We start from the raw sequence: 18,957 nt of genomic DNA on the forward strand, positions 1-18,957 counted from the left end.
TCTCAGAAATGCCTAAAATCGAAATTAACCCTGATGGTGTATAAAAGCTTATTACCGCACTGAAAATATTTACATCTGCCGGCTGCGATCAAATTAACGGTAAGCTACTAAAAAATACCATTTCATTGTCTAGCCAGGTACTGTACCTAATTTTTACGCAATCCGAAGATACCGGGGTTGTCCCTGGCGGTTGGAAAAAAGCTCAAATTACACCTACATGTATATTTAAAGCGAATGACCGCACGTGCCCTAACAACTATCGTCCTATTTCCCTCACTAGTCATCATCATCAGCCTGACTACACCTACTGCAGGGCAAAGGCCTCTCCCATGTCTCTCCAATTAACCATGGCGTTTGCCAGCTGCGGCCACTGTAACCCCGCAAACTTCTTTCTCTCATCCACCCACCTAACTTTCTGCCGTCCCCTGCTACGTTTGCCTTCTCTTGGAATCCACTCCGTTACCCTTAAAGACCAGCGGTTATCTTGCCTTCGCATTACATCACCTGCACAAGCCCATTTCTTCCCCTTGATTTCAACTAGGATATCATTAACCTGCGTTTGTGCCCTCACCCACTCCGCCCTCTTCCGATCTCTTAACGTGACACCTATCATTTTTCTCTACATATCTCGCTGCGTTGTCCTTAACTTAAGCTGAACCCTCTTTGTTAGCCTCCACGCTTCTGCCCCATAGGTGAGTAGCGGTAAGATACAGCTGTTGCACACTTTCCTCTTCAGGGATATTGGCAAACTGCCATTCGTGATCTGAGAGAACCTGCCATATGCGTTCCACCCCATTCTTATTCTTCTAGTTATTTCCCTGTCATGATCCGGATCTGCGGTCACTACCTGCCCTAAGTATACATATCCCCTTACTACATCCAGCACCTCGCTACCAATTACGAACTGCTGTTCCCTTGCTAGGCTATTGAACATTACTTTGGTTTTCTGCATGTTAATTCTTAGCCCCACCGTTCTACTCTGCCTGTCTAGCTGATTGATCATGCTTTGCAGTTCTTGTCCTGAGTGGCTTAGCAAGGCAATGTCATCAGCGAGTCGCAAATTACACAGGTATTCTCCATTAACTCTTATCCCCAACTCTTCCCATTTCAGGCCCCGGAGTACCGCCTGTAAGCAGGCGGTGAATAGATTTGGCGAGATCGTGTCTCCCTGCCTGGCACCTTTCCGTATTGGAATTTTTTTGCTGACTTTGTGGAGAATTACAGTACACGTGCAAAGGTTATAAATATCTTCCAATATTTTCACATAACACTCTTCCACACCCTGATTCCGCAACGCCTGCATGACAGCTGAGGTTTCCACTGAGTTAAATGCTTTCTCGTAATCAATGAAGGCTATATATAGGGGTTGGTTATATTCTGCGCATTTCTCTATCACCCGATTGATCGTGTGAATGTGGTCTATTCCCGAGTATCCTTTACGAAAGCCTGCCTGATCATTTGGTTGACTGAAATCTAAGGTTGTCCTGACTCTATTAGCGATTGCATTAGTAAATACCTTGTAGGCAACGGACAGTAAGCTGATCGGTCTGTAATTTTTCAAGTCCTTGACGTCTCCTTTCTTATGAAGTATGGTAATGTTAGCGTTCTTCCAAGCTTCTGGTACCCTCGAGGTTGCAAGGCATTGCGTATACAGGGTGGCTAGTTTTTCTAGTACAATCTCTCCTCCGTCCTTCAACAAATCTGCTGTTACTTGATCCTCACCAGCTGCTTTCCCCCTTTGCATTGTTTCTAAGGCTTTCTTTACTTCATCCTTCGTTACTGGCGGGATGTCCCATTGCTGTGCTCGACTGCCTCTCTCAGTAACTTGGTGATTGCATTCGCTATTGTATAGATTTGTGTCGGACTCTTCGGCTACATAAACTATCTTATCCATATTGCTATTGGCATTGCCCTGTTTGTCTTTTAGCACATACATCTGGTTTTTACCTATGCCCAGTTTTCTCTTCACTGATTTTAATCTACCTCCGTTCCTTAGAGCATGCTCGATTTTCTCCACGGTAAACTTTCTTATGTCGGCTACCTTGCGCTTATTGATTAACTTCGTTAGCTCTGCTAGTTCTATCCTGTCTGTGGAGTTAGACGTCCTCATGCTTTGGCGTTTCTTAATCAGGTCTTTAGTCTCCTGAGATAGCTTGCTGGTATCCTGTCGCACCATCCTACCACCTACCTCTGCGGCGCACTCTGTAACGATAGCTGGGAGATTATCATTCATTGTTTCAACACTACGGTAGACTTCCCCAGTTAAAGCGGAAAATCTGTACTGCAGCGATATTCTGAATTCCTGTACCGTCCCTCTTAATGCTACCCCGTTAATAGTCTTTGGCTTCACTAGTTTTCTCCGTTCCCTCTTCAAATCTAAGCTAATACGAGACCTTACCATTCTGTGGTCGCTACAACAGACCTTACCGAGGACCACCACATCCTCTACGATGCCAGGGTGAGCGCACAGTATGAAGTCTATTTCATTTTTAGTCTCACCATTGGGGCTCTTCCACGTCCACTTCCTGCTTGCTCGTTTGCGGAAGAAGGTATTCATAATCCGTAAATTATTTCTATCTGTGAACTCTACTAATAACTCTCCCCTACTATTCCTAGAACCTATGCCATAGTCACCTACCGCCCAGTCTCCATCCTGCTTTTTACCTACCTTCGCGTTAAAGTCGCTCATCAATACAGTGCACTGTGATTTTGCTTTGGTCATTGCCAATTCCACATCCTCATAGAAGCTTTCAACTATCTCGTCATCATGGATTGATGTAGGCGCGTAGGCCTGCACCACCTTCAGCTTGTACCTCTTATTAGGCCTAATTACGATAGCTGCAACCCTCTCGTTAATGCTATAAAACTCCTCGATGTTGCCAGCTATATCTTGATTTATGAGGAATCCCACACCTAGTTCTCGCCTATCTGCTAATCCACGATATCACAGTACGTGCCCGCCCTTTAGTACTGTATACGCCTCACCGGTCCTCTTAACCTCACTGAGCCCTATGACATCTCATTTAATACCGGCTAATTCCTCCAACAGCACTGCTAAGCTAGCCTCACTTGATAAGGTTCTTGCGTTAAGCGTTGCCACGTTCAGTTTCCAATGGCCGCCTGTCCGGAGCCAGAGATTTTTACCCCCCTCCGCTGCGTCACATATCTGACCCCTGCCGTGGTCAGTTGCTCCGCAGCCGCTGGGGACTGAGGGCCGAGGGTTAATTGGTCTGTTCATAGAAGGTTGCGGCCAAGTACTACAACAGGGTGGCCAAATCCTGCTCTGGTGAGGAAGTGCATTGCCGGTTCTGGTCACCGAGATCAGGCCGCACTCCAGGCCTGGTTATGCAATTCCATCGACACGCGGAATTTTTTTTTTAATCCGGTGCAGAATTGCGTGGCACCGGGATTCGAGGCGCGGTCCTCTTGCACGCGAAGCGGATGTTCTACCTCTACGGCATCGCTGCTCCCTCACTGGTATACCGTCTAAACTACTTGAGCACATTATTTTTTCCAATTTAAAGGGACACTGAGGAGAAATTGAAGTTGGCTTGTATCGAGAGAATACCAGCTCCTGATCACAAAAACAGCACTCTTACTGGCGACAAAGCTTTTGTAAGGTAGAAAACAGCAAGAACCGAAATACAGGTATCGCCGCCACAGGCCAAGCTCGCAAGTACAAGCGTAATGACGTCATAGACGAAAGCAGTGTTGCTAGGAGCAATGGTTCTAGCAACGCTAAGACAAGAGGGCCACGGATCACTGAGGCTAACAAAGTAAGATTGAGCGGTTGAATATTGAAGAAAGTTCTGTTTTGAAATTGATAGTACACTTTTATCACACAAGGAGGACAGACAGACGACAACCTGAATGTTGGAATCAAAGAAAACCGGTACTTGGCGGCGCCACAGGCGGCCAGGTGAGTTTCGGTATTTTGCGCTTCACGTCAACGCGCTTTGCGTGCCCGCGCGGTTTCGTTTTTGACGCGCCTCGATTTGCAAGCGTGAAACAGCAGAGAAACTCCAAGTGACGCTCCAAGTGCTAGTTAACTTTTGAAGGAGCCTATCAAGGCTGGTCGATGAAAAACTACGATGGCACACGATGGACGGTGATCGTACAAGGCAATTAGCAGTATAGAAAACACCTTGCGTCTCCGTACGCCAGCCCGGCGAAACGTTACCGGTTGTGCCGGTAAACTTCGCACTACTTAACGGAAATTGTTTATTACAAAGCAGTTAAGAAAAAAAGATTTGGAAACTGCCGAAACCGTGACTCGGCGCGCTCCTCCAACTCGTTTGTTTGCGGCTCTATTCAATAGCTTCGGCGGTTGGGCGGAGCTGTTCTATTCATGCTCTCGGCGAGTTTAATTCATTCACAGTACACATATATGAAGGTAGGTACATGCAAGTGGGTGCCAGAGGCAGATCCAGTGGATCCCGTACCTCCGGAAACACGCAGGGCGCTTTCATGCAACCCGTTGAAGCGTCCTGCGTCGGCTTTACTTTCAAGCCGCAAACTTTAATTGCGAGCGCCTTTGAGCACACGTCCGTTTTTTTTTTTGTTTTTTTTGTGTGTGTGTGTGTCAAAAACGTCTGGCTCCTTGCAACCGTGGGAAACCTCCTCGACGCCGCCTGCTTCACCATATGCAACTGTTCCCAGTGGCCCGAAAGCCTCGGACAGCTTCCGATGCCCGCGACGCGCCGACCTTGTCCTCGCCCCTCGCGACTCCCCGCACTGGGGTTACAGTATTTAATTTGCAACAGCTGGCCACGGCGGAAGGGGGAAATGACCCGCCGGCGCCTAACCTAACCGTGCTCCTCCTCAGACAAAGCTGGTGCCTCGGCAACAATTTGTTGGCCTGTGCCGCAGTTCACTCGGCGCTGGAGCAGTGCGCGCTACTTCGTGCCTCCGTGTTCCCCGCGCTCACAGCCAGAGTACGCGGACGTACTGCACCGTCGGTCTCTTCTTCATCAGCAGTTCAGCGCTGTACTGGCAACGCAGATGGAGGCTGCTGCCCCGCAAAAGATCGGGCAATGCGATGTCGTAGGTTGCCCCAACAGCCGTGCCGAATCACAGCAGGGCAGTGCCGGTGGGGTGGTGTACCATAGAGTGCCGAGAGATGAGCCACGGCGGACCACTTGGTTACGTGCTATGCAACTACGAAAGGTGAAAGGCAGAGTATCGCTGTATGCGCTCGTGTGTTCGCTGCATTTTCGTCCCGAAGACTACGTGATCGATCAATCCTTGAGTGCGTCTTTCGGGATTCCATGGCAGCGCCGCAGACTCTCTCAAGGCGCGGTTCCATCAATATTTCCGGCAACGAGTGGACAACAGCCCTCACAGCAGCCCGACGACAGCAGTTCTGTGAGTATATATCTCACTTCTATGCCCGAAAGCAAAATAACGAGCGTAAAACACCAGCACTCCGATGACTTGATTATCGGCTGGCTTTCCTATAGCTGCTGTATGTACTATTTGTTTCATTCATATAGCATTTTTCACGATGCGCACTTTGATAAAATTATGCCTGAATTAAGACTCCTCTCTGTGGTCCCGAAGGCTCACAGTGAGGAGTGGAGGTGGCAAGTTTAATTAAAATTTCTGGCCATGATTGCCGAACCAACTGCATTATCAGCGAAATCAGATGGTGTCAGCAGGCTTGTAAGCTTAGTTCGCCTCTTATAAAATTTGTCTGCACCTTGAACAAGCCTCACGCTCCTTGCCTTTTATCTATGTTGATTGACCTAGAGAATAATTTGGCTGTAGAAGTGTTCCTGTCATTCATAAAATCTGTAATGACACACACAGTTTAATGTGTTTTTAAAACTGAGCTCATTTCGCTTTCAGGCCAACGTTGACACAACAGCAGATGAAAGAGCTGGAACATCTTTCGAAGGACAGGAGGTAAGCTGTACCAGACAGTGACATCCATGTGTTCTTGTGAAGCTGTGTGCTAACCTGGTACAATGCACACTTTACTGTGTTTTTACATCTGGGCTGCTCTGGCTTCCAGGCCAACGTTAAGGTGACAATAGATGATGGAGCTGGCAAGTCTTCTGGGGAACATGAAGAGGTAAGCTGTACCACGCATCACTATCTATGTGTGCTTGTTAAACAGTGTGTCAGCTTATCATAATGCACAGTATACTGCATTTTTACATCAAGCCTCCTGTGGTTTCCAGGCTTACATTGACAAAAGTGATGACGACATCAGTATACTTTCCAAAGAACCTGCCGAGGTAAGCATCCACTTGCATTTTGCAAGTCGTATATTCTGCATCTGAAAATTGCATATGCCAGAAATGCAGCTAAAGAACCAAATCACAGACTATTATTTAACTATCTCAGGCCTCCCCAATTGCTGCCAGAAAAACAGGAATGGAGACAGAAGCTCCACAGGGAACACCTGTACAAGCATCAAGTCGTGGCATCATGCACGACATAGGTGTGCAGGTTCGTTTGCCTGGCCGAAATGCAGGTGAGCTGAAGCATGTCACTGGATGTATGCTGGCTTTTACTGTGAAAACTAAAATGTTTAGAACTTTGTTTTGATTATTACAAGTATAGAATATACAGTTGTGTGCCTCTTGTGTTGCATTCATACCTATACTACACCACCTATGCACCTAGCAGATCTGTTTCTGTATTTCAACAACAGGCCTGATCAAAAGTTGAGGAAAGAAGGAACGAAGTGGCTGGGTGGTAGAGGTAAAGCAGGGTAACTGGATGTGTACATGGACATGTGTAGGCATAGATGGCAAAGCTGGAAGGTAATTCGTGTCGTCTCTTGTTTCTTTCACTCGTCCTGTGTATTGCGCTGCTTTAAGATGAATCCGTTCCAACTTGCCCAGTTTTCTGTTCTCGTTAAGGTAATTAAATATATTAATAACTACTCCCCCCGAGATCACGCAAATACGAGTTTATTACCAGTTACTGTTCACAAAAAGTAATGAAACTGCAATTACTTCACACAAAAGTAATGCAGTTACTTAAATTTAAGAATTTTTTTCACACACAGAAGTAAAATCGGGGGCTAAAGTAACTGACCCCACCTCCAAGTTCCGAATCGCCCCGCATTCCGTGCCGCCTCCACCTGATGATGCATTCCTGGTGCCAAAACCGGTGCAGAGGACGGGGGTCTGTTACTTTTAACCCCGACAGTGCACTGTCCTGTGAAAGCTCCCATAAAGATTTCAGTGTCTTAAATCATAATACCGCAGGGTGCAACGGAGTTTCAAAGTGGTAAGGGAGCAATTACTCATTTGCAATTACAACTGCAATTAAAATTTGCAATTAAGGGAGCAATTACAGCTTTGTAGCCATATGGCTGTACTTGGGTGGATGCAGTTGAGTAATTGCTCCCTCATTACAAATCTACCCCACCTTGGGAGATTCCCCTAAAACATCTGACCAGTTTCAAAGTGAGCATAGAAAACTTTGCCCTCCTTTGCCGGCATAAACAGGAGCAGCGCTTTAAAAGAAGTAAATTCAAAATTACTTAATTATTTTGGTGTGACATTACTGCCTCCAGGCAATGCATCACATTAAATTACTGAATTAAAAAGTGAAATAAAAAGGTGTGTAAAATGCTGTAATTTATTGTCCTGCACTAATTTAATTACTGGTATATCTGTGAGTGGGAGTTGGCCTTCTGTTATTGCAGGTGCTTAGGCAGAAAAATAATTTTGAAGTAATAAAATTAAATGGTTATGTTAATATGTACTGCTAGTCCAATATCTTGCAGCAGTGTGAACTGCCACACCAATTTATGAGCCATCTGCTATAGAGATATTAGGTACCTGCAGCAGTGTAGTTCTGAATTATTTTTTTTGTGTTTCAGCGGTTCAGGTGAACACTGTGCTCAAGGAGACAAGAGAACAGGCCGTTCAAACAGATCAGGCCACTTATCAAAAGTTCACATCAACACCTGTGAAACGTCTCCGTCTGGATGTTCAACAGGAGTCCAGCCCTTTGGCGTCACCTGAAGTGTCACCAGTACATGTCAGAGGTGATGACGATGACATGTATGAGCCAAATGACTCAACATGGACATTAGATGAGACAATGGAAGATGAGTAAGTACAGTAGACTGCCTGAAAAGGAATATACCATTTAGAATCCTCTCTGTGTTCTGCAGTAAATTGACTGAGAAGACAAGAAAAATGGCAGAATGGGCAAGTTGGCGTTCCTTCATAATTTTCCAACAGTGCTTCAGAACCAGGGCAGGGAGCGAGAAGGAACACACACACACAATGCCGTGTGTGTTCCCTCTCATTCTTCATCCAAGTTTCGAAGTGCCCTTGGAAAATTATGAATGAAAAGACAATCTGCTGCCTGACTTTCGAACCACATCTGATAAATTGATATGTGTAACGACCAAGTAGTCGCATTAGGAGAAAAAAATGCTCTCAATAACCTTACAACCAAATAACGTTACATACAGCGCTGTAACTGAGCTCTGCGGGCAAGTTGTCAATGTTGAAAGTACCAATCATTCTATGCCATTTTGCCTAAAGAAATAGATGAACAAGGCGCATCATTGCGGAACTTCAGACTTGACAAAATGACCTCGTTTTACAGGGACAGCGATGATAATGGAGACACTGAGGAGAGCAGCTACTACATTGTTGCCCATACCTGCCTCATGGTACTACTGAAAATATGCCTGACCTGCCTTTACCGAGCCTGCAAAGTGAGGCTGCGCTACATTGGAACGTGCATCAGTGCACAAACAAAATGCCCCAATGGGCATATACACACATGGTCGAGCCAGCCACTGGTTGGAAGAAAGCCAAAGGGGAACATTGATCTCGCCACTGCCTTGCTTTTTTCTGGTTCAAGCCCTGCAAAGACTCTAAGACTGATGCAGATAATGAAAATCAAGGCACTCAGCGAACACACGTTCTTTGATTACCAGAAGGCATACCTCTTCCCTGCGGTGAACATGGTGAGTGTGCAAGCTACCATCTGTCACTGCAGACAACCCCTAATTTAAAATATGCAACAGAAAGAAAGGTTAATAAATCATAAATTCCACAGCCAACCTTCCTTCAGGAATTTACAGATGGCAGTACAATGCATGACTGCTTTCGGATATTAGTGTTGTTCCAAGCGATGTCAAAGTTGTATACTGTCTACTACTTAATTTCATCCCATTCACTGGCAGTACAAATACTGTTTCAATCCATTGCATGTTCAGCAAAGGATAAGGTGCACTGCTCTGGGTTAACCCATCAGAAAAAGCCTACATGAACAAAAGCTCCTGCACTCCTAGCCCTGTGGTGTGACATCTTTATCAAAAGAAATAAGGCTGCCGTGAATTACTCATCGATATTCACCCAAGGGCAGCCATGCGGCTGCAAAGAAAATCCGTATGGCTGTGCTTGGGTGGATACGAATGAGTAATTACTCCCTTCTTACAAATCTACCCCACCTTGGGGGATTCCCCTAAAACATTTGACCAAAAAGTAACCTAGTGTCAAAGCACTGAAGCTGCTGTTACCAGCTCACACTGGCTGTGAGGATAACCTGTGTGGCGTGCAGCTACGACACCACAATCCTCCTCTAGATGGTAAGACTCCTGATATCATAAAGAGCAGTACACGTAGCGTTGCTACTTTTGGCAAAGATGGGACATTCTTTAAGATTGCTGATAACAGTCCCTGTGCCCAGCTGTGGCAAACTAATTTTTACAAAACAGAAAGGTAGTTGGGTTATGCTGCAGTTGATGTTGGGTAGAGTATCAATGAGTGCAACAGTTCATCACCTCACAGCAAACTGCACAAGTCAGGGTAGGCAAAACTTGAAAAATGTGGAAGAGAATGAACTGACATAGTTTAGCCGTGAGAGACTTTCAACCGAGCTTTAGCGATCCATTAGGCCAGCCCACTGTTCCGTGGCGAAGGCCTCTTGCCCAAGAATGCCATCTCCCAGTCCTACATCCAATTCTCACTGCTCTTCCCACTCCACACTCCTGTCTCTCTAGTTCCCAGGCCCATGCCTTTCATAAAAATCACTCATTACATCAGCAATGCTTCATTGTTCTTCTTCCGCTCTGGCGCCTCCTGACCTAACTATCCTAAACTCCATGCTGATCTTGCACACTGTCTCTTTACTGTCCTGTCACTCTTCAGTCTCCTTTCTGTGCCCTCCTCTCATGCTCAGTTCTCTCCTGCCACCTCTGGCTGGCTTCTCATGAAGAGAATAAGCTCAGCCTGGTGCGGCAGGCAGAGCACATTCTGAGCACCTGATCTGTGCTCTGAAATAAAGTGTCTTACTACTACTGCTATCACAGGGAGAACAATAGGACAAAGTTTAAAATGAAGCTGAACATTGCATTTCCCACAGGTCTGGCAAGAGCACCAAGAGAAACTGCTGGCATTCCTGGCTGACAGTGAGGTGGAACTGTGTGGTGACGGACGCTGCGACTCACCTGGCTACAGTGCAAAGTTCTTGACCTATTCTTTTCTGAATCCCAGCTTGGGAAAAATAGTGCACACTGAACAAGTGCAAGTGGGAGAGGTAAGTGCCAAAATGCATTGCTCTGAAGAGTAAGTAGAATTTATGATGGTGCTATGGAGCTCAGCATTAAAGCTGAATTGAATTTGAAATAAAATATTTTCAGAATGCATGCAAATGCAGTAATAAGGGAGTAATTACTCATTGACATCCACCCGAGCGCAGCCATGCGGCTACAAAGGAAAGCTATACAGCTTTCTCAGAAACTTCGCAGTTAAAGAGAAATTCGTCCTGGTCCGGGGTTCCAACCCGGGACCACCGCTTCACCGGAGCAGTCGCTCTACCAACTGAGCTAACCGGGACGGCAAGCTTATGGTAGGGCGAGAGCGAATTGATCAGTAACTCGAAGTGGGAACTGTGTTGGTCAAAAAATATTTAGGCACCAATGCAAATACAGTGTACGAACATTACATTAACTCTATTATTCCCCCCCTTTTTTTTTGCGGCTTTAGCCCAGTGATGGCAGCTGTTTACAGTCACATCAACTCCTATGCTTTTCAGACAGATGCAGTGAAGGCAAGTAGCCACATGGAGAAGGAAGGCCTTATACGAGGCCTTGCCTTCTTTTCACAAGTAGGAATCCACATCAAGTCGTTGACAACGGACAGGCACCCAGGCATAAAAAAACATATGCAGCAGTGCCAGTCAATAGTGCACTACTTTGACGTTTGGCATGTAGCAAAAGGTATGGAGAGATTTTCACCTTCAAGTTAATATGTGATGTAGAGCCATGTAACGTGAAATTTACTAATAACCTACTGTAATTGCTCATACTTTTCTTGTGATACTGAAACTGTTCATTTGTGCCTTGAAATTTTTAGGAGCAACAGAACACAAATTATCCCAACAGAAGCCTTACTGGATACTAGATTTACTTCAGCATTCCTATTGCCTTTTAGGCATGAATTAAGTGAATCTATAATGTGAACAAAACTGAATACGTAGTTTCCAAGCACTAACGTTCATTTACAGCTGGAATCAATACGAAAGTGATTACTCCCAGACGAACCCACTGGGACAAAGTGCTCTACCACAGCTTATATTTAGGAGAAAGGCAAACAACATAGATGAGAATAGCTGGCTCCTTTGTCCCCACATATTTCACTGCCATTTTTTTAAACGAAAATTAGTCATTATGCTAGAAAAAAAATGTTTTGTATAGCTGCAATGATAGTTGCCTTCATATTGACACTGACTGTCCTATGCACAGCTATCTCCATCAGTGACAGATGCAGAGTGGAGACAAGAAAAGGGAAGATCAGGGGCTCCTTAGGACTTATGATAAAAAGCCATCAGTCTCTGAAACCAAGGAAGGCATAGGGAAATATCACCTTTTTTTCGCTGTTAGAAGAAACGTAACATTTGCCTAACAATGCATTTCCAACAGCAAACTTCCTTTTCTTGCCCTCACCAAAATAGCTATGAACTACTATTCTACAGCAGCCCTAAACAAACATGCCACGCACCATGCGCATAAAGCCACCTACTCACTACCATTTCGTGACAAAGAGGAGCATTTCCTTCGGCTGGACAGCTCTGAAACGTACAGCAGTGGCAGCAATGTGTGACTGGCTATGGGAAGAATACTGACAAGCTGTACGTGCTCTGTACATTTACTGTCTCGTATACATGATTCACTCAAATTCAGCACGAGCTCCTTTTCATTCTAGCATCTTTTTTTTTGGCAAGTTTTCAGCATTGTGCTCTTCCTACTGAATGAATCCTGCAGCTAAAAATAGAGCTGAAACTCCTAGTAAAGAGAAATTTTTGACGATTTTTCAGGGATCACGAAAAAACTGGTCGCCGCTTCAAAAAAATCTGGCTGCAGTGCTATAGGAAACTGGAAACAAGCGATTGTAAATCACTTATACTGGTGTGCTTGTGCTTGTGGTGGGGATGGCGAGCTGCTTGCGGCAGCATGGCAGAGTCTTGTGAATCATGTGAGCAACATCCACGAAGGGCACAACCAACTCTACCCAAGGTGTCTGCATGGACCTTTGAGCAGCTCTGCATGGCTCAGTGTTGGTAAGTGCAGTGAACACCTCTACTCAGCTTTCTCAGGACTAGTGTTGTTCTAAAAGAACAACACTAGTCCATCAGCAGAGATCTTGTGCGCCTACCGAAAGTAGTCAGAAAATAATACCACTGTTACCCCTTGCCATTCCAACAGAAATTGCACTACAACATGCAGAATGTGTTTGTGCCGTTGCATAAGAGCACAAAATGTTGTGTGTGCTTTTTTTCCAGGTTCCCTTCCACACAAGGAAGTGGAAGCCATTGTGAAAGCTGCACTGCTTCTGAAAGACATTAAGCGGCTCTCACCACAAGTACAAACATATGGCCTGGAGGCGTTCCACAGTGTTTTGAATGGGTTCGCCCCCAAGTCAACCTCATTTACATATGAAGGCATGAGGGCTCGGTGAGTGTGCATAAGGATACATGCAGAATATATCCATCTTGTCATAGCAGTGCAGCACATAAAGCAAAAGGAAAATGTTTTTCAACATGTCTAAAAGTCGGGTCATATTTCTTTACCTTCCTAGCACACTCCTTGCGGCTCTTCATTTTAATGAAAATGGTGACAGGGACCAGGCAGTGAGAAGCGATGGCACACTCATGTGGCACATAAAAACCGCAAAAGCCAGGCACGGTGCCACATTCGTCACGCCACAGAAGACAGCACCAACATTTGGCAAGTCACTGTGATTTTCATATTACATTCTTGTGTAGTTTGTGGTTGTGTGTAAAAGTGCATAGGATGCAACCGCTGCTTGTTCAAAGCCTTTACATGGCAGAACTACTCAGTCTATAGTTTCCGCACACAGTGGGGAAAAAAAAGCACGTAAAGTCAATCAGACCAATGCCTTTGTTTATTGCAGGGTACGCAGGGGACCTACACACGAAGGTCATCGAGCTCTGTCTTTTGTACCCGAGCTTTAGAGAGGCCATGGAAAATACTGAACCAAGTGTTGGCCCAGCTTATGCAAAAAATGTGCCGTCCAGGCCATCCAAGGCAGACCTGGTGGAAGCCCACAAAGCACGCTTTGCAAAGCCGTGAAGTGGCTGCTGCCCTGAAGTAGCTGTGGGAAAAAGGATTGGAAAGCCTTCAACTCATCTCCAGCATCTCGTGCCATGAAACAGTACAAGGATATACCTATTCAAATAATTTGCGTATTTCACTACCATAAATCATTCAATGATAAATTAAGAATTTTAAATACCACTAATTTCCCTTGTAAATTGACCGTAGTTTTTGTTTTCTCCTTCATATTTTTTGGCTTTTTGTCTGACGTTCTGTGGCAACCTATATTTGTTAGTATTGTAAAGTAATGTGTATTATTTGCAATTCATATTTATTTTCATCTTGTAAGCTTGTCTTGCAATTTTGTTCTTATAGTTATGTTTTTAGACCTGAACACTGAATTCTGTACGAACTGGGTGTGCAGGTGTTATCCTGCGTGTTCAAAGAAAAGGGCATCTGCCATTCGACTCCTCACAATGAAAATGAGTAAAAAACAGGAGTTCCTTCACTTTGCCTTGAATCTCCACTTACGAAGCCATGCATTCACAAGATGCAGTTGACCTTTGAAAACCGATTCGACAGGCTCGCTTTAGCTGGGTTCCCTCATTCACATCTGAAAGAGGTCACCAAAAGCCTCATGCAGAGAATGAAAAGTAGTGAGTTGGGGCAGGTGTCCCCCAAGAAGGAGTCAGACTGGCAGTGGCGCTGTATGTGCACAAGTTGGCCCACAATTTGAAGAACTTTGCTAGCAAGCATGGGGTACGCTTGTCTTTTCAGCCTGTAGGGAGCTCAAAGGCCTTTGCTCTTGGTTTGAAAAAGAAGGAAAAAAGAAAAAGGGGCTGCGGAACCAAGCGCGGGTGACCTTTTATAAGGTGCACCATAGCGGTACCATATGAAATCGCCCGCACGAACGGTTTTTGCTATATAGGATAAACCGGGCACTGTGTGAATGAGCAAACCTCAGGGAGCATGAATAAAATAAAGAGGGCCGAAATTTTACAAAGCACACCAGACCTTTCCCTTCATGCTGTTCTGAGCCATGCTTTGCTGTCATGCGATTTCTTGCCAGATGTAAGAATACAATAGCACCATAGTCATACATAAAATCAGCAATAAAATTTCATTAAGGAAGAGTGTCAGGCAGGAAGACACGATCTCGCCAATGCTATTCACCACCTCTTTACAGGAGCCATTCAGAGGCCTGGATTGGAAACAGTTGGCAATAAGAGTTAATGAAGAATACGTTAGTAATCTCAGTAGGGTAAGGGTGCGGGCTAGTTGGTGATGCATAACATATAAATACCAGCGCAAACCAGCAGGACACACGACGAAGAACGAGGACTCACAAGCGCTGACTTCCAACTGACGTTTAATGGTTGAAAAATGGGCTTAAATACTGATTACAAACAACAAAAAGAAAGAGAATATCTTTGCTTGTCACTTCTTCAAGAAGCGCAACTCCGCATCTGACAAGGCGATTGAAGGCGCATTGACACAATTATCTTGCAGCCCGGCTATCTCAGCCGCCTCCTTGATCCTTGATCCTCCTTGAGCGCCTCCTTGAGCCGCCTCCGTGGCTACTGATTACCGAACAGCTGGTCAAGTCCAGAGTGCACTGCTCTTCTTTCCCTGTAGTTCGGTCTTTGATGACGAACTTCCAGCGGTGCAGCACCAGATTGCCTGTACCTGTCTCGAAGGTCCTGTACCGATGTTCTTTCAGCTGCTCATTCAGGCAACAACCTGTCTGGCCGACGTAAACCTTGCCACATGAAAGGGAAATGGAGTACATCACACCTTCCACACATTCGACGAAGGGGTTCTGATGTGCCGTGTTACACCACCGACGCTCGCCATCTCCCTTGTTGACATGTGTGCAAAGAGGGCCTAATTTCATAGGGGCCGAAAAGACGACGTCAACTTCACTATGCCGACCAATCTTCTTGAGGCATGAGGCGATGTGACACATTGTGTATATACGGCACAACGACCACTCTTCGTTTCCACGGCGGTTCTTCGATCCCTTTGCTGGCTCGTGCTTCTTGTTTTACTTCCTTCAGAAGGCATTGACACACGGAAGTCACAATGCCCGGAGGGTACCCAGATCCCAAATATCAAATAGGCTGCTAAGATAGCCGGGCTGCAAGATAATTGTGTCAGCATGCCTTCAATCGCCTTGTCAGATGCAGAGTTGCGCTTCTTGAAGAAGTGACAAGCAAAGATAATCTCTTTCTTTTTGTTGTTTGTAATCAGTATTTAAGCCCATTTTTCAACCATTAAACGTCAGTTGGAAGTCAGCGCTTGTGTGTCCTTGTTCTTCGTCGTGTGCCTTGCTGGTTTCCACTAGTATTTATATGTTAGTAATCTGCGATTCGCTGATGTCATTGCCTTGCTAAGTCACTCAGCAGATGAACTGCAAAGCATGATTGACGAGCTAGACAGGCAGAAAAGAATGGTGGACCTAAAAATTAACATGCACAAAACCAAAGTAATGTTCAACAGTCTTGCAAGGGAGCAGCAGTTTACAATTGGTAGTGAGGTGCTGGAAGTGGTAAGGGAATTCGTCTGCTTAGGGCATGTAGTGACCACCGATCCGCATCACAAGACTGAAATAAGTATAATAATAAAAGAAATTATAATAATAATAATATAATAATGGAGCGTATTTGGCTGTCTCGCATCACGAATGGCAATTTACCGATATCCCTCATGAGAAAAGTATACAACAGCTGTATCTTACTGGTACTCACCTATGGGGCAGAAATGTGGAGGCTAACGAAGAGGGTTCAACTTAAAATGAGGATAACACAGCAAGCTTCGGGAAGGAAAATGATAAGTGTAACGTTAGGGGACAGGAAGAGGGCAGAGTAGGTCAGAGAAGAAACGTGGGTTAATGACATTCTAGTCAAAATCAAGAAGAAATAGGCTAGAGCATGGCACGTAATGCGAAGAGAAGGTAATCGCTGTTCCCAAAGGGTACTGAACTGGACTTCAAGAGAAGGCAAGTGCAGCAGGGGGCGGCACAGAGTTAGGTGGGTGGATGAGTTTTAGAGGCTTGCAGGGATAGGGTGGCCACAATTGGCACAAGCCAGGGTTAATGGAAGAATTATGGCTGAGGCCTTTGTCCAGTAGTGGACGTAGTTGGGCTGATGATGATGATGATTGATGCATGAATATGTTCTTTGAGCAATTGATGACTGAGGATACAAATGCATGTGTTTACCGTGAAATAAAGTAGCTGTGAGTCGTGCTCTGTCCCGTTGTCTTCCATTGTTGGATGTGTAGTTGCTCTGGTGCCTTTAAATTGTAATAATGAACAGCTACCAAGCCACCCAATAAGAAGCCCTCTTGAGATGTAAGGAAAACCACGTTTCTCTGTTCTTACCTTTAGGAGCACAGAATATAGCCCACACAACAATAACCTGAAAAATTGTCTGTACTTGCCTCCTAATATTCAGGGTATCTAAACCCTGTTGGTGTGTCTGTCGGGAATGATGCCCTTATTTTCGCCACAACGCAGGCTGGCAAGACGAGGCGATGTTTTTTACCCAGGCGATGCCAGAGCCACCGAACAAACTGCCGGTACGCTGTGTACCGGTACCTTCTGGGAATAAATAACAAAAGCACTGAGTGAATCATACACTGTGATGAAAATACACACATGTATGCATGATAGATAACACCCAAGGATGAATAAAGCCCCATAGTTGTAAAACTCAATATGCTGCAAGACTTATTCATATGCAATGGAGTGCACTGGAAATTAACTTTTTTGCAGTTCATGTAGCATGAAACGCTTACGCGTAAAAATATAACTACACTATGATTTAGTGTAAAATATGAACATTCAGGAATGAATGCCCTGGAATGCTAAGTTGTATGGTATGCGCAGCCTAACGCAGAATCAAACGGGAACAGAACTTCACTTGTGTATATCGTCGCTCATAGCTTCCCGCTGTGCGCGTAGCTCGAAGTAAGCAACGCGGAGCACGGCGATGTTCAGGCACAGCAGGCTGAATTCAGGGTGCTCCGTGATGCAGCCCTCCGGCTGAGCAGCGACGGCGCGGTCCATTTCGCGGCAGCATACACACTCCAGCTCCTCAAAGTTACAGAGAACTTGGCAGTGTCCACAACTGCACCTGAAACAACCGCAAAAAAAAAAAAAAACCTGACTGTGTACGCTTATCTGCAGTAGCAATGCAAATTTTACATAGCGTTCAGCCAGTAAATGAATAAGAGGATTTATCACAATTTCTCGTGAAGGTACGCGGTATAGCAGCTGCCGGCTTTTAAACGCTTTCGTGCACATCGCAGTTACATGCTTTGGTGAAGGAAGAGGAAAACGCCTATGGCTAGCTAATGTTGCACGAGCCTCGATATTAGCAAACGCACCGCTCGGCGTGTTCGCTTAGCGAACGTACGAAGACGCTGGGCAGCACTACGATCTACGAGGACTATTATTATAGAATTCCCATATGTCAGCACGTACCAGTCTCGACTCGTCAGCCGTGACGATGGCTCGGCGATGACTGCTCCCGCACTTGCTGTCGACAATGCCGGCTCCTCGGCTACCAGCCGCTTCAGCCCTCAAAAGCATAGCACGCTCTGTTGGGCTGAGGTCGCTGAAGTGCAGGCCGGAGTTCTTAGCGAGAACTTCGTTGTCGGGTTCGGGAACGTCGGGAACGGGATCCATCGCAACACTGGTAAAACGCCGTATGTAAACAAAGCGACGGTAGCCGCAGCCGATAGATGCGTTCAATGCGGCCGGCGGTAGCTTTCATTTCGGCTGCTGCTAGACCACACCGCAAGCTGCCAGCAATCACGGAGTCTGCGCTACGTCATGTTCGCGTCACTTTAGACTCTGTCGTCACAGCAGAATCCCGAGTTTGAATCAGAGCGGCGGGAAAAACTTTTTCAACTTCGAATCCAAATCTCTTCCAAATAAATGCATCTTTCGCTGCCGGCCGAGCGGCAACAAAGACACCAGATGCCGAACTATCGGATATTGCTATAAAAAAAATATTGATAGAGCTCTCCTCAGTGTCCCTTTAATCACCCACCTGGAATGAATGAACTTTTTCTATCCGAACCAACGCAGCTTCCGGAAGCAGCTGTCATGTGAGACCCAGCTCGCCGAATTCACCTACGACATTGTACAATACTTAGATAACCTTGTCCAGATCGACGCTATCTTTCTCGACTTTTCAAAGCATTTGATCGTGTTTCCCATAATCATCTTTTTAAGTTGTCATCGCTCGGCATTCCACAAACTTTGCTCTCCTGGCTAGAACACTTCCTTAAAGGACCTAAGCAGCTCACCTCTGTTAACAACTGTCGCTCAGATTTTACCGAAGCAACATCCGGCGTACCTCAAGATGCAGGCTTATCACCTCTTTTATTCCTCATCTACATCAATGACC

The 18,957-nt window shown here is 45.5% G+C and overlaps 1 protein-coding gene and 1 pseudogene across 1 annotated transcript; one reads left to right on the forward strand and one right to left on the reverse strand.

Annotated features, from left to right (window-relative positions):
- Window positions 1-3,972: 3,972 nt before the first annotated feature.
- On the forward strand, window positions 3,973-13,717 carry LOC149356549 (uncharacterized). Its single transcript, XM_089584193.1, has 13 exons — window positions 3,973-5,364; window positions 5,848-5,904; window positions 6,014-6,073; window positions 6,183-6,239; window positions 6,349-6,478; window positions 7,841-8,075; window positions 8,581-8,947; window positions 10,348-10,521; window positions 11,020-11,203; window positions 12,301-12,543; window positions 12,766-12,937; window positions 13,062-13,210; window positions 13,398-13,717. Exons 1-13 carry the CDS (start codon window positions 5,002-5,004, stop codon window positions 13,574-13,576), a joined length of 2,370 nt encoding a protein of 789 aa, XP_089440319.1. The 5' UTR covers window positions 3,973-5,001; the 3' UTR covers window positions 13,577-13,717.
- Window positions 13,367-18,563, reverse strand: LOC149356550 (uncharacterized; annotated as a pseudogene).
- Window positions 18,564-18,957: the final 394 nt, after the last annotated feature.

Source organism: Amblyomma mixtum, chromosome 3 (assembly GCF_055824585.1).
Source record: "Amblyomma mixtum isolate Tamu chromosome 3, ASM5582458v1, whole genome shotgun sequence".
In the NCBI taxonomy this organism is placed as follows: domain Eukaryota; kingdom Metazoa; phylum Arthropoda; class Arachnida; order Ixodida; family Ixodidae; genus Amblyomma; species Amblyomma mixtum.